A 16,140-nucleotide genomic window follows, 5' to 3' on the forward strand; every position below is an offset into this window, starting at 1 on the left:
TACAGAAACAAATGCAAGAAAAGCATTATTTTGATTAATCTGGCCATTTTAAACATCGTAAATCAAAATATAAAGAAAAACTTTATTACACAAAAATATCACACATGTTATTTAGGGTATACAAAATTATATCATGAAACTTCAATAATAAGAATACTGTCCTTTCTGACTTATTTAATTTTATCAAATAAACTCTGCAACATGACAATACATATAACCAGTATAACAATCTATGTTAACAACCTTGATAAACTGTTCTTATAGCAGTTTGTTAGTAAACTTTCACAGAAAATAAATCCATCAAATTTTATTGAAGTATAAGGCGATAATTTTTACAAAATTTGTTCTCCAATTTACACAAAACAAAAAAATCACAACTTATAAGCGTGATGAAAGTGCATCTGTTCCTGGTATTGTTTGAGCTGGCTTAATATATTTGTAGTAAGAATCTAATACCTACAATAAAAATCAAATGTACATGTATATCAATGAAAAATAAATCTTTTTTAACAAGATGAAATCTGAAAAAAAATTAACAATTCTGTCAATAAGGGACAAAATTTTATTAACAAATATACCTCTTTTTCATTCAGCGGGGATTCTTTGGCATACTCATACAGGGCCTGATACACTTGCCCATCATATCGCCCCAGACAACTGTCAAGTACCGAGTCTGGATAATCGAACGCGTCCACTAAAGCCACTGCATTGGGTCTTATCTCTGCTAATAATGACGTCAGCTTGTTTTGCAAAATTTTAACTTGATCAGAACTGAAAAACCCATCCTGAAACGAATGTAAAGTGTTCAAGTTTGCTTCCATTGAATTCGTTTTCTTATATCCAATTCAGCCGTCAAAACCAGAAGTCTCTGTCGAGACTGTAGCTCTACTGGTTTGTACTTATCAAAAACCATTGCACTGTTTTATGTATCTCTGTGTAGTCTACTTGTGTGCCAACTTATTTTGAAATCAAACTAAAACGGTAGAAGGAGTAGCGTTTTAAAGGAATTTCACAGAAAATTCTATTTTTAGTAACCATGGCAACACCGTTCATCGAAATCAAAAACCAATGCACTATTCTATGCATCTTAGTGTAGTCTACTTGTGTGCCAGGTTATATTGAAATCAGACCAAAACTGTAGAAGGAGTAGCGTTTTAAAGGAATTTCACAGAAAATTCTATTTTTAGTAACCATGGCAACACCGTTCATCGAAATCAAAAACCGATGCACTATTCTATGTATCCTAGTGTAGTCTACTTGTGTGCCAAGTTATATTGAAATCAGACCAAAACTGTAGAAGGAGTAGCTTTTTAAAGGAATTTACAGAAAATTCTATTTTTAGTAACCATGGCAACACCGTTCATCGAAATCAAAAACCGATGCACTATTCTATGCATCTTAGTGTAGTCTACTTGTGTGCCAGGTTATATTGAAATCAGACCAAAACTGTAGAAGGAGTAGCGTTTTAAAGGAATTTCACAGAAAATTCTATTTTTAGTAACCATGGCAACACCGTTCATCGAAATCAAAAACCGATGCACTATTCTATGTATCCTAGTGTAGTCTACTTGTGTGCCAAGTTATATTGAAATCAGACCAAAACTGTAGAAGGAGTAGCTTTTTAAAGGAATTTACAGAAAATTCTATTTTTAGTAACCATGGCAACACCGTTCATCGAAATCAAAAACCGATGCACTATTCTATGTATCTTAGTGTAGTATACTTGTGTGCCAAGTTATATTGAAATCAGACCAAAACTGTAGAAGGAGTAGCGTTTTAAAGGAATTTCACAGAAAATTCTATTTTTAGTAACCATGGCAACACCGTTCATCGAAATCAAAAACCAATGCACTATTCTATGTATCTTAGTGTAGTCTACTTGTGTGCCAAGTTATATTGAAATCAGACTAAAATTGTAGAAGGAGTAGCGTTTTAAAGGAATTTCACAGAAAATTCTATTTTTAGTAACCATGGCAACACTGTTCATCGAAATTAAAAACCGATGCACTATTCTATGTATCCTAGTGTAATCTACTTGTGTGCCAAGTAATATTGAAATCAGACCAAAACTGTGGAAGGAGTAGTGTTTTAAAGGAATTTCACAGAAAATTCTATTTTTAGTAACCATGGCAACACCGATCACCGAAATCAAAAACCGATGCACTATTCTATGTATCTTAGTGTAGTCTACTTGTGTGCCAAGTAATATTGAAATCAGACTAAAATTGTAGGAGGAGTAGCGTTTTAAAAATTGTTTACAGACAGACGGACAGACAGACGGACAGACAGACAGACAGACAGACAGACGGACGGACGACGGACGCATTACTATCGCATAAGCTCTTCTGGTCTCTGACCAGTAGAGCTAAAAATGGAGAAAGAAAAAGAAAGATGTATACAGAATATGATCTCAGAGCACATACATGCAGGAACAAGTTGTATTGTAATCCATCACAGATTATATTGATGAAGAGTTAAAAAAAATACATGTAGATGTTTTTTTTATTTGAAAAATTATGATATTTACGTTAATTTGTTTCCCCTGAGAAAATTTCAGGATGAATGATACTAGTATTCTGTACGATTGATGTATTTTAACCCTTTCTCTACCGGCACATTTTCAGCGTTTTTGCAAACCTTTTGACATATCCTTATAAATCAATTTATAACTTTTTTATTCAAAGAGTAATCTAGGCATAATGTATACCATTTTGTAGGGAATTTTCTGGAGATGATATTTCATAAATATGCTGGTACCTCACGACTGACCTTGCTAGTGGAAATTGAGGTCAAAGGTCAAATTAGTGCAGAATTTTATTGCGTTTTTTGACACATTTTAATTTTCAAGTTAAAAATTAACAGTGATACACATTGAAATAGGAAATTCAGAATAAACCCACAAAAGGGCATTATCCTGTACTACATTAATCACATAAACTTTTTTTTCAATTCTGCAATAATGACTTCAAAGAGGTTGCTAAGCAACAGAGTATTTTTCAATTTTCAGGCAGTATTTCTTGTTTTTTGCTCATCTCACACACATTTATGCATTCCATTACATTGTAAAGTCAAATGTGGGGTAATGATACTGAAATAATATACATCAGATAATTGTCTTAAAGTTTGACCTCATCAGATTCACTTTTTTTGGAGGTCAAAGGTCAAATAAGTGCATAATTTTAGAAATTTTTCCCAAAACTTTTCATCTTTCTTGCTAAAATTTGTAACAATGGATGCTAAAGAGGAAAATTCTGAATTTACTCTTTAGAAGGCATCATACTGTATTGCAATATCCACATATTATTTTTGTTCAAATTTGTGTTAAATGACCTTTAAATGGTTGCTAAGCAACAACAATATTCAATTTTTTGGCTTTATAGGTTTCTTACTTCTTATTCTAGACAGTTTTCCATGATATCGTTTGTAAGATATAAGGTCAAAAATAATGTATAAAACATCCAACAAATAATTGTCTTAAGTATTGACCCTGAAATTTCTGTTCTTTGGGGGTCAAGGTCATATCAGTACAGATATCTGCCTTAAATTGTAAGTATATATCAAATTTGAAATGCTGCAATTATTATGGACATATTGTCCAATAACTGACACATAAAATTGTAAACAACAAAATCAACAGAAATATCACAAAAGTGAATAGTTTTGTTTCACTTTGTTTTTTCTTTTTTTTTTTTCAAATCTTGGTTGTCATTCAAAAAATATATCTCTGACTTAAGTAAACTGGAACAAAATTTGTAAGATGTGTTCTCAAGTATTTCAATCTTAGTGACAAATACTATTAAAATCATATAAAGGTAAAAATGTATTGCAACCAGTATCATTTTTTAATTACACAAAAGAGAACTTATTTTGTCATTTTCAAAAACTTAGTCAAACACATTCTTTGTCATCTAGAATACATTGTATAAGAAAACATTTACAATTTTTCTTTTCTTACAAGAATTATTTTACATTTTCAAGTCTTTACTGGGTCACTTGTTAAAACAACTTTTGTCATTTTATAAGCATATGAAAAAACAGCAAAGATGGACAAGCACAGAACTTCAGCTACAATTTTTCACTCATCCAGTTTATGTGGCATACAATGACTGAATTTCAGTATCCAAGGATTTCTTTAGTATTTGCTACTCTTCTAACAAACCCTTGACTTATGCTGTCAAAAGTCAGAATTCCTTATATCAAGTGACATGATCTTGAATAACCACTTGCATCATTGATAGAAATAAAGAGCATTCCTAAAAGTGAAGTATCCGGCAAAGAATAATTAACAAGCAGATAGGCTTATTTGCTAGTAAGTTTGCAGGTTTTTATCTCTAACTTTATATTCCAGATTACATTATGTGCACATCATCTTCATGTTGAATGAACTCTCTGCCATCTCTCTGAAAGACCGAGGGAACTCCTTTGATTTGACCGAGGCATGATCAGTTTCTAAATGTATTCTGTCCCGACTCCTGTAACAAATTTTTTAAAAAAGTTTTGAAAAAGCTTTTCTAATCGAATATGTAGTTTTAATCAGATAATTCAGTTTATAATGAAATCTACAATTGGCACATTGATATAACTTTCCTTTTGTAATATTGTTAAAAAGTCTTTATAAAGCATATTAAATGGTTTGGGGAAGTCAATGTATTATGACTGAAATATTGCAAGCCTTATACTAAACAATCAAGGTTAGTCAATTATAAATTTTAAAAAATAGCATAATTAACCATTAATTTTATCAAATGCATGAAGTATCCTTTTTTTAGTTTCTGTTGTCAGGGTTGTTAAGAGAAAGGGCATGTTGGACTGAAAACTGTTACTTCAGAGAAAAATCCCTGGGACAAGGTGTTTATATATATGGGCTTGTTTGTATGTTATTAAATGTCTCTCTCAAGAATTTCTCTCTCAGATGGAGACGCCACCACTTGTCGGTGGACAGATGCAAATTTTGTTCTATTCTCGGCACTTACAGCTATTGAGCTGTGAGGGATCTTTTTCATGCCAGCACCTACTGCGACAAGGGACCTTGATTGGGTTATATAAGTATAAGTATAATATAAGATAAGATATTTTTATAGTGTCTCATCAGAAGAACAGGTCTCCATGTCTCATAGTAAGATTCGAACATGCGATGTAAGGATCAACTCCTTACTTCGTGACTATAGGGCAGAGGCTCTAACCACTGCGCCAGTCCCTCTACTCATGTACCTGGGAGTGTTGACTAATAGCCGTCCAGTGGCAATGAGGAATTTTGACTGCAATAAAATTGACTTACTAATAACTAAGCACCTATGTCCTCCACATCATGGTCTTTTCTGTGCATGGTGGCCATTGGTGGGATTAGCAAGTGGGTCTTCATAGATGAAAGTTCTGAAGCCTAAATGGTACCAACACGTGCTAAAAAAATTTATGTATTTGTGTTATTTATGTCATGTTTCATTTTTCTTTGAATGTACTTAGAGGTGGTCAAGAAAACTTACCCACTTCAAAAACAACACAAAAATAAGTCAAACTTATTCGAATCCATCATCGCAAAACACGGTTTGGATGTTCAGGCCCACAATACAAATATTGATTTGTTTGATGTACTCTGACAGGTCCGGCACAATGTCTTGATTAAGCTATATAGCTTGATTTAGCTATATAGCTTTATTAAGCTATTCAGAATAGCTTAATTAAGCTATTTTATCACAATTTTTTCTCAAATGTTTTATTTTTTCAGCATGTGCAAAAAGTTGCACCTTGTTGCAGTGGAAATATTAAACTTTGGACTCTTCTGAATACAATGCATGTAAAAATCACTCACCAAATTGCGTCTTCTTGAGAGACTTTGTACTCAAATTTTTTAAAGTTTGAGGGGCTATTGATGAGTGACCACACAGTTATTTCTTGAATGAAATTATAAAGGAGGTCAGTTATGGCCAACAGGATAACTGATTGGTAACAGTTCAACACAATGAGAAGCAATCATACTTATCCACGCCAATAATTTTTTCAGCACTGTAAACTTTTATTTTTCTTTTTAAATTTACTAAAATTGTTTCATTTTAAAGCAAAGATGTATAATTTCTATAGGATGCTTTTTGACTGAAAGTTTTTATAACAATAAACTTGTGTAGCTAACAAACATGTCAAATGTGTACTGCTAAGAAATCTGTGATTTTATGACAGTTATCAATTTTTCAGCAGTGTAAACCACACGAAAACTAACCACCTACCTACCCATCTTGAAAATGTGGATCGGAGGGGACGGAGTACATCGAACAAAAATATTTTATTGATCAGTCAACACAGTATTCAGATTCCATATTGAGGAAACAGTGACATTGTATTGTAAACAATTTTGTCATCGGAAAAAAAAAGTTTTTGTGATCGTTGAAAGAACCGAAAAGTATCATTTTTGGGTTACCGACGATGTCAAACCAGCGAACGGCTTCATATCACATGTACATGTGTAGCCAGGGTCCAGTCTACTACTATAGTATATAGGTCCTTGGTAGTCTATAATGTCTTTTCATTTCAGTCAATGTACTCTAAAATACTTTTAAACTTTTCAATCAATACTTACTCACATCTAATGCCAAAGAAAAGACCCGTCATATCTGATGAACTGACGTGTTCTCCATCGTAAAATAATCATGAAAATCCATGCTGTTGTTGTTTACTGCTACAGCGGAAACACGTGTTAATCTCGAATAATTATTATATCAACTCATACCGTAATGAGTCGTGTAAATGCGAGATTTTGTATTAAGTCATTGTGTTTCAAAGTTTTTTAAATTTCATGTCAGTATATGTTAAATTGTATTTTATATTAAGAATATATTTTAAAGCAAATAGCAATAAATCTGATTTTTTTGACGTAGACCTTTAGGAATCAAACATTTTTTTTTTATCAACACTGAATGAACTTATTGCACATTGCATAAATAAACAAAAATACATACGTACTATATTTCTCTAAAGGTGTAAAGATAATTACTGTTATTTTAAACCATTTTTTAAAAATAATGCATCTATTTAAATAAAAATATTTAATTAAATATAATAGTACTAAACATGTTGTTCCGAATGAGGCGCAACGAAAACGACCTTGACGTTAAATATTGACTACATTCAAATTTTCTACACTGTAAAAACAGTGTTTAGAATCTAAACACAAATCTAAACACATTTTTTGTATCACTTTTTTTACACGTTTAGCTCTAAACGTGTCTCATTTCTAAACACGTTAGACTTCATGTGTTTAGTTGCTAAACATGTTTAACCCCTAAACACTTATATCTAAACACATTTTTTGTTTCACTTTTTTTACACGTTTAGCCCTAAACGCGTCTCATTTCTAAACACATCAATATTTAAGTGTTAAGTTGCTAAACATGTTTAGTTCCACCACATTAGATCCAACAGAATGGTTTAAATTATAAACTATCGCAGGAAAGCATATTTTTTTTAAAGAAAAACATTATTAAATAAGTTTCCTAGAAATACCATAACATTATTGAACATTCAAACATAGATTTATTTTGAAGAATTTTAAATTCAAAATACATATCGATTAAAAACTGAAAATTTATTTTGGCTCATGTCAATATTAATCAGCTCATCAAACATGCACTTATTCCTCAAGTCTGTAACAAAAATTAATCAAGCTTATTATTTTCCTGTAAGTCTTTCACTAGAAACACACGATCATATGTTTTCGTCCATAACTGCCAGGAAGGAATCCGTTCCCATCATACGAATGTTTTAGAGTTGTTGAAAAATATACCGAACAGTATACTTCACAAAATTCAGTTTCCTCTTAAATGCAAGAAATCCTGAAGATGTACCAACAATTGCGTGGACTTGGAAATGACACCACTACTCTGAGACGTGTATTTTTGCTTCAATCTGGACCATATCCTGTAATAAAGAAATGAAATTAAACAAAAATATGCCCCTTGCTGACTGATAGCTAAAATAACTAATATTATGCAACCTTTATTGAAATCCATTTAATGATACAGATACGGATATAGATATTTTCAATGACATTCTATAATATAAACTCCTTTCTAGCTTTCAGAAATGCAACAATAAAAGAAGGAAATCTTGATCTACAATTGTGTTATTGCAACGTTTCTCATTCTAGTCAATTGATGTAAAATACAAAAGTAAACAGACCTTTTATTGTAGAATTGTTGCCTTTCAACTGCATTTCACAATCCCTCCGTGGTTATCACTTTGGTTATGATTCGCTTCCTTTAATCCATCTACTTTTGCTTACACTGGAATTTCTTTGTTTCGATAACCGCTCTATTAACGTTCAAAAATATTACGCGTCATTTCCGGGAAGATAACTCTGTTTGTCCCAGAAAGTGTTCAATTTCTAAACACTTAAAATCTAAACACGTCTTAAATCTAAACACGTTTAGATATAATACATGCTTAGATATAAATGTTTAGCCGTTAAACACAATCTTAAACATGTTTAGGTCTAAACACGTACTGGATGTGTTTATTTTCTAAACGCAGTTTTTACAGTGTACAAAAATTACGCGGAGGTTCAAAATTCAAACTATGGTAATTCAGAAAATACCGAAAATAAAGAGACCAGTGAAGACTTGTTGAAATGGAAATTTTCTCTACTTTTACCAGCTGTATTTTGTTTTCCCTATTTCAACACAGAAATAAAGGTAAAACTGGTTTAATTTAATTTTAATACTACGAATAAAACACAGAAAAATCACATGCGTGGAAGAAAATTCTTGTTTTTACAAAATATTTAAAAGTAAAAGCAATAATTTTTACATATTTTAAAAGCAGAGAAAATATCCTTTTTAAATATATTAATTTTATTTAAATGATTTAATCAGGAAAAAATATACCTATCGTCAGGATATTCGTCCTTGCTTTGCAAAATTGCGTCATTTTCAAAAAGTCATGAATGTCTTCAAAACGTAAAATCTATTCATTACCGATTAATAAGGCTCGAAATTTTTACAGGGTCTGAAAGTAGAGAAAATTTCCTAAAAGATGATATATAATTTATATACCTTAATGCTATTATTAAAAATATACAGAGGTCCTGTTATCGCGATGTCGTGTTTTAACGCGCTATCGGTCATATTGACCGATGCGGTAGAGAAGGGGTTAAGCTATTACGACTTTAATGTTTAAGGGAATATTTAGATTTATTTTTTCACTCATAAAGAGATGTCTGAATAAATGAATATAAGGAATACCTGGATAAATTCTCCAAGGTTTGATACAATTCCATAAACAGCATAAAGCTTACATACTGACATCATCACATTTTTGGATTTGTCATCTAAATATCTCTCAGACAGAATCTTCACAAAATTTTCAACGACAAACGCATGACAAAATGCCTGTAAAACAATGTATATAAAGTTGTAAGCAAATATTTTTTTGACACCGCATCTGGAAATGCAGGTTTAATATCATATATCTTGAAGAGTGGTTAAAAGAGGTTACTTATCCTCCTATTTTTACCCTACTGGCCCAGAATAGACGAACTGTTGAAGAATTCCATGCTTCCTGCTGACTTTGGCCCTTATTGACCAAGTTCTGAATATTGTTGGCAGCATCTGATACTAGCCTATTATTTTATAAGAACGAACATTTTAAGCAAAAAAAAAAACGAATTTTCAATATTTTTTGTAATTCTTGCAAAAGAAATGCACAAATTTTCAGAGAAACGGGATAATAAAAATTGATTCATACACCTCACCTTGTAACCCTGTGATTGTAGGCCAAAACTAGACATTTGAACGCTACCTCTTCCGTCATGCACGACTGTTTGGAGAGGTCACTCCCTAGACATTGTGCAAGAGTTGGTAGAGGTTGTCCTTGCATCATGTTGGCATACTGTTTCATCAGAAACCTGAAATAGAAGCGTAAACTAAAAAATAAGGACTAATACATGTAATCATTGCCCATGCTCCCTTTTATAAAACATATTCCTAATGGAAATTCCATCACTGTTTTTAAAAACAGTACATGGATTTTTGGTGTACAAAATGCATTTCAGGAACTGAAGAATAACTAATTTTAAGTAACTGTATGAATGTAATTTATCATTAATTAAGGAATGACTCTAATTCTTGGCCAGATTATCGAGTATATGGTTTGGGTCAGTTTACGCTTTATAATCCGCGAAGCGGATTATAAAAAAGCGTAAACTGACCCAAACCATATTATACTCGATAATCTGGCCAAGAATTAGAGTCATTCCTAATAATTCAATTTTAAAATAATTAAACAACTGGGGATGTAAAATTGTGTTGTTTTTATTAGTTCAAATTTACCGCGCAATAATACAACCGTAGTAACGGAAGTGATCATTGATGGGAAGCAAGGGGAGGTAAAAATTGATACATAGATCTAGCAGCCATGATTCTTGTTTACATGAGGTAAGATCGAGCAACTGTTTGAAGTCAAAGGTACATTCATTAAATCTGGAATTTTTCATGAATCCGAAGGACTGGAAATGAGGGGATTGATGGATACAGATGATTCAGCTGGTTGTCAAGGGGGTGTGTCCCCATACCAAACCAGATTATACAAAATGTTATGCGTTCCTTTTTGGAAATCAACCAATGAGAGACAAGAATACAAACAGAATTAAATTATTCAATACTATTGTGAAAAATATACAAAATAAGGATAATAATCATATAAAATCAAACAAACCTTGCCACTTGAAGCATAAGAACCATATTTTCTCCCTCATAAGTACAAGCTGGTGTACAATCTACGTATATTTTGGGTAATCCACTAGCATGAGAGTAGCCGTGCCCCCCACAACACTGCCGACATGTCTCCACCCCCTCAGAGCATATCCATGAGCTAAAAGCCTTCAGTCCGGCGCTCATAGCGTGCAACTTAAACGACAGCAGTAACAAAACTAAAGAACAGTACTGCCTTCGAACTAAACATGATTAGTGCTATAGTTTTAGAAATTTTAAAGAAATGGCTAATTTTTTTTTACATCACTTTCTTATTTGTTGAACCATAGGCATTGTGTTCACCTTGTTTGCCTAATGTATTTTCTTAAAAGTTGATTTGAATGTATAAAAACTGCATTAATAATATTAAAATCTTATCATTTACTTGGGGTAGGTACTCGAAGTTTCCTGCAGCAATATCTGGATACTTAATTTTGTAGAAATCAGATATGAAATCTCCTGCAAAAAGCATGGCAAATGAAGTGGCTAAAAGAGGAAAGAGTTTGTACTGTTGGGTTTGGTAGTCAATTATCTGTGCTTCCTCTCCCCTGTAAACGAGATCAATCTTTAATCACCACAAGCCAAAAAGTTGCCTTCGGAAGCAAAACTTTTACCTGAATGTTAAAGGCAAACATAACGAACAGAGATCAATCAGTAAAAAATACAGATCGCAAAAAAAGCAACATGTTTCATCAACCATACTTTATACAGTAAACTAATGGTTTGTAATGATATACCCTGGTTTGATCTCTGTTTGCCTCCGCACTGCGCTATAACGGATAGCTATAACACAGGCCTCTGACAGGCATGTTGCCACTGACGCTGTAATGGAACACCGCAACAGAACCATAGAACCGTAAGCTAACTTGTCACTTGGAGGTTTTATGTATGTTCCATCTTTTAGGACCTTTGCAAAAAATGATTAAACAGTCATAAATATATGGATTTTTATTTATAAATTTCAAATGAAACTAGCTTTTATTTCCCCCTGTTAATGTTAATCAGTGATACAGTTAACGTTGAGATCCTCATCACAACATCAAAATAGATATTTCAGGAACATAAAGGTTTCTTACCCATAATTTTTCCACAAAAAAGAATTTTAAATAACAAGAAAGTTAATCAACATTTACGTCACCTTAGAGTACTTCATGAGCATATTCTCTCTTGGAATGCGGACGTTATCCAGCCTTAAAAATCCGTTGTCAATTTCCTCAAATCCGAACTTTGGTCCAATATCCCCAACTTCTACACCTGAAAGACATAGAACCAATCATGCTACACTGCTTTGTACACAGTGACTCCATTTTCGGATTTTAAAGAATCTTACACATACATTGTATATAAGAATCAATTGTTTTAGAGAATTCACCTGGTAATGGTACATGAGTATCCATGTCCCTAATCTGCACCATGAACATGTGGATACCACGGTTCTTCCCCTGTGTGTACAGCTGAGCCATAACAACACAGTGGTTCACAGTCTTTCCCACTATAAAATGAAAATGCATTATAGGCTAAAAGTGCAATCATGATTTAAGAACGCCAAGTTTTTAATGAAATTCATATACGAATTGCTGTCCCCGGTTGTTCAAAGATAATTTTATCCAAGACAGGTTAGATCTACTAGCTTAAACATATGTATTTTTGTAAAACTTGTAAAACAATAAATCGTTTGCTCTGAGGAAAGTTTGTTTAATTGAGCTCAGAATGTTCTCAAAAAGATTCAAAACATAAATTAAAATACATGTATTACATAGATTGAATTTTACCGAGTATCACTACTGAATAATGAAATAACATTGTAGAACTTACATGCACCAGGCCAGTATTTGGTGGCTGTCAGGGTGGGGGTGTTTACAATGAACTCCTCTGTCTGGGGATCATACGTAGCGGTAGTCTCAAGGCCACGTATAAATGTTCCTATAGTATATTTTAAAGACAGTAAAATAACTCAGGAGTTAGACGCACAATATACTCCTTGTTTTTCATTCACCATAAATTCTTTAGATCGCAATATTTAACTTCTGATGGAAGTTTTAACATGTTTCAATCGTACACAATGACAAGGAGCTCACCGTGACCCAGTTCTGTCTGAGCGTATGTTGCAATCATGCGCAGACTTTCTGCCATCGGCAGCCATTTTTTCTGTTGTTCCTCTGAGGCTTGATTTTTTATTGTTGGAATGATCATTCCGTAATGGAGCCCCATGGGATGTCCTTCATGTGGAACCGCCGTACTAAAATTACAATATTTTTGCAATGTTTCAAAGGAATAAAATCTCGTGCGACTAATTTGGTCAAAAATATACATAAATATGGGCTACAATTTACATGTATAAAATGCAGACCCAGGATTCATTCTTCCTAAGTTTGGCTGTTTTTTATTCATTCAGAACATTTTTAAAAAAATTAAAGTTTTTACTTAAATATAGTAATTTCCTTACACAAAAATAAAAGAAATATTTCGAAAGGATCTTGGGGAGGAGAGGTTTCTGCAAAGTCATATCGCATAGACAAGTGAATTACGTTCAAATTTATTTAAATTTTCATAACAAACGACGAGGAGTCCTGATTTCGGAGGAAAAGAGGAAATAAATCACTACATACATTATTTTAATGACACAGAAAATTCTGCTTGCCCGGACTCCACCGCTGTATTCTACTATAATGCGTATCAAACACATTGTCCATAAGGCAGTTTTCCGCCATTGGTGTACATTGAATGCGACAACAATTTACAATTATATTTCAGTTTATATAAAATACATTGAAAGATCTATATGATCAAAATTGTATTACTTTCGGAGGTAGTATTTTTCTTTGATGTCGGTGATTCCCAGATTGTCTTGTAGTCTGTCCAAGTACATGTGCTTCCTCATCGCGGAGTCGGCTCGTTCTTCTCGTGTCTGGAACGCCCATCGTTTATCACGCTTCAGATTGGGATCTTGTTTCGCTATATTCTCTGAAAATGAGGTAAAGTGTATAATATTTTTATGGCATCCACACTTTACTAGAAACGACTTCAGAATAAAATTACAACTGAAAATTAAATTTAAACCAGATTGACTATAATTTTAAATCTCGCTTGATCAGCTTGAATGCTTAAAGAAGCATCATTTACGCTCTTCAACTTAAGCAAATACTATCATAATAGTTATGTAGTACATAAGTCTTCGCATGCTCAAATGCAGTCTTTATTTGCTATTCCCTTTCCTATTCATGACATAATGTTAATCCGAAAATAAGTATTCCAGTGATAAAAAGACTAACTTAGTTACTGTCAGCAAAACCATTGAAAAGTTCTATAATTGTACGTTCAAATTTTCTAAGTACATGCATGCATTCTACTGCAGACATTTACATATGTCCCATTTAACTCCGATAGTCCGACCTCCAAGGCCAAACATTTAAACAAGCGTTATGAATTACGACCCGTTGATAAGACTTCAGGGAGACATTCATGTAACCGGCCATTTAAAATACTTACGAAGATATCTCTTTCTCCTAACGGCAGACGGTCCTCCATACAGAAAATTTGTCAAGTCTTCTGGGTCAAAGGTGGCCCTGTCCCTCTCCCGGGCCAGGTCTGGGTTTACTTCACAACTCATCAGCTGATTTGTTGGACTTAAATAGATCGCTCTGATAGGGATGTTACACGTACCTGTCAAGGTACACTGGATAATATGTATAATCACGTCCTACATGTGAATTGTCACTTTCTCTTTTTTTCACTGTCCATGCTGTCTGATAGATTAGATACATGTACATATACCAGGAGTTATTTTACGAATTGTCAATTTACAAATATTTTAATGGTCAAATTTTAACATAAATAATTAAATTAATATATCTTGTTTAATGAGAAACAATAAAATAAATGCCTATATACATTTCTTTTTTTTTTAATTGAGTAGGATGTGCATTTATTTCTTTGGGAATTTATATTTCTGATGAAATTGGACATGTTGAACATGTATGTATATAATTTTGCTTCAGGACTATATAACTATATAATTATATAATATATGGCATTAATTACATCACTTATAACGATTTTCTTTAGTAAATAAAATGCACATAGGCTCATAAAGTTTCTCTTTTTATAGCTTCGTATATACGTTACTTACAACTGAAGCAATTTTAATCATTGTTAATTTTATATACAAGAAAATAGGATGATCTCTGCATTTCTTTTTTTTTTATTTCGAAAAAGAATATTCCAACAGTTCCAATGATGTCAATACATTTATTGAATTGAAAAAAGAGTAGCCATTTACAACTGTACGGTAAATAGAAAATACAAGGAGAAAATATTAATTTGTTTACATATGTATACTTACATCAGCAAGTTATAAACATGCAATCAACTGTGACTACTGCATATCTCGATTCTTTCTGTTTGGTCACATGACTATGGTCATGAGAAGGCCGATCCCGATTGAATTATATTTGCCTTTCAAAATCAAAATCGATTCATCGAATATATAATTGCCATAAAAATGGAATCCTTTTAAGGAACATCTTCGATAATTTGGAATGAAATATTTACAATTACGCACGGTTTGAAAATTCTTGTGCAGTGAAAGTCATATTATCCTCAATCACACTATTTTCTTATGATCTTTTTTTTCTTCAAATTCCTTCCCTTTAAAATATCAATTTATTGCCAGGTCATATGTAAACTATAATGCCTTTCTAAATGCAATTTTCATTGTCCATGAAATCTCTAATAAAGTTTCTGAACTGTTTGCACTTCACAATTTATTTGTTCAATTATATACCTTTAAAATTTTTTTCCTATAGTTATATATAAATCTTTACGAAAAAAGTCTAACAATTGTAATGTTTTACTCTAAAAATGTTTTACTCTAGCATAAAAAATCGATGTTTGACCGCTGTGTGAGATGTTGGGCCCGTCTATGTTGCATGGACCGCCCGCTTACGTCACACAATGGGCAGAGCTTATCTCTCATAAAAATTTGCATGCGTTGGTGTTCAACACTGAGTACATGAGGCTACATCACGGAAGATAGTACAAGATACATGTATATAAAAAATAAAAGGTATAACAAAACATTTATTTATTGTGTTTTTGGGCAAATACGATCTTGTCGACCTTCGAATCAAACTCACAGTCTGCCTGAGGCTGTTGCTTCTTGGGTCCGACAAAATGCATGTTGCCCTCGAACTCAGTCAATAAATGTATATTGTTGTTGAGTTATTTGTATACTGAGGTAAGTTTGTAAGTTTCAATGTTTATGTTTTCCATACAACACCGTTGATATAATCAATGTTGATTAAACCTTCGATTTAATACAATTTAATTATAAATCTAAACTTTTTTTGTGATTTCATGATTCTGTTATGAACAGAGTGTTTTCTCTTGATATCTATGAGATACA

General features: G+C 32.6%; 1 protein-coding gene across 1 annotated transcript; it reads right to left on the reverse strand.

The window, feature by feature from the left end:
• Positions 1-292: 292 nt before the first annotated feature.
• Positions 293-16,095, reverse strand: LOC134263302 (peroxisomal acyl-coenzyme A oxidase 1-like). Its single transcript, XM_062745641.1, has 15 exons — positions 15,079-16,095; positions 14,226-14,399; positions 13,538-13,700; positions 12,815-12,975; positions 12,552-12,659; positions 12,109-12,228; positions 11,875-11,990; positions 11,474-11,643; positions 11,122-11,284; positions 10,702-10,892; positions 9,740-9,892; positions 9,502-9,607; positions 9,231-9,377; positions 579-785; positions 293-456 (listed from the first exon to the last, which is right to left on the reverse strand). The coding sequence occupies exons 2-15, from the start codon at positions 14,344-14,346 to the stop codon at positions 379-381; spliced, it is 2,004 nt and encodes a 667-aa protein (XP_062601625.1). The 5' UTR covers positions 14,347-14,399; positions 15,079-16,095; the 3' UTR covers positions 293-378.
• Positions 16,096-16,140: the final 45 nt, after the last annotated feature.

Source organism: Saccostrea cucullata, unplaced genomic scaffold (assembly GCF_032062105.1).
Source record: "Saccostrea cucullata isolate Sc308-1 unplaced genomic scaffold, CSIRO_AGI_Scuc_v1 ctg867, whole genome shotgun sequence".
In the NCBI taxonomy this organism is placed as follows: Eukaryota; Metazoa; Mollusca; class Bivalvia; order Ostreida; family Ostreidae; genus Saccostrea; species Saccostrea cuccullata.

Coding starts and splice junctions, on each gene's coding strand:
- LOC134263302 (XM_062745641.1), bottom strand. CDS start 14,346: ATGAGTTGTGAAGTAAACCCAGACCTGGCCCGGGAGAGGGACAGGGCC. Junction 13,701..14,225: donor TAGGAGAAAGAGATATCTTC/GTAAGTATTTTA, acceptor CCTCATTTTCAG/AGAATATAGCGAAACAAGAT. Junction 9,893..10,701: donor CTTATGCTTCAAGTGGCAAG/GTTTGTTTGATT, acceptor CTTCTATTTCAG/GTTTCTGATGAAACAGTATG.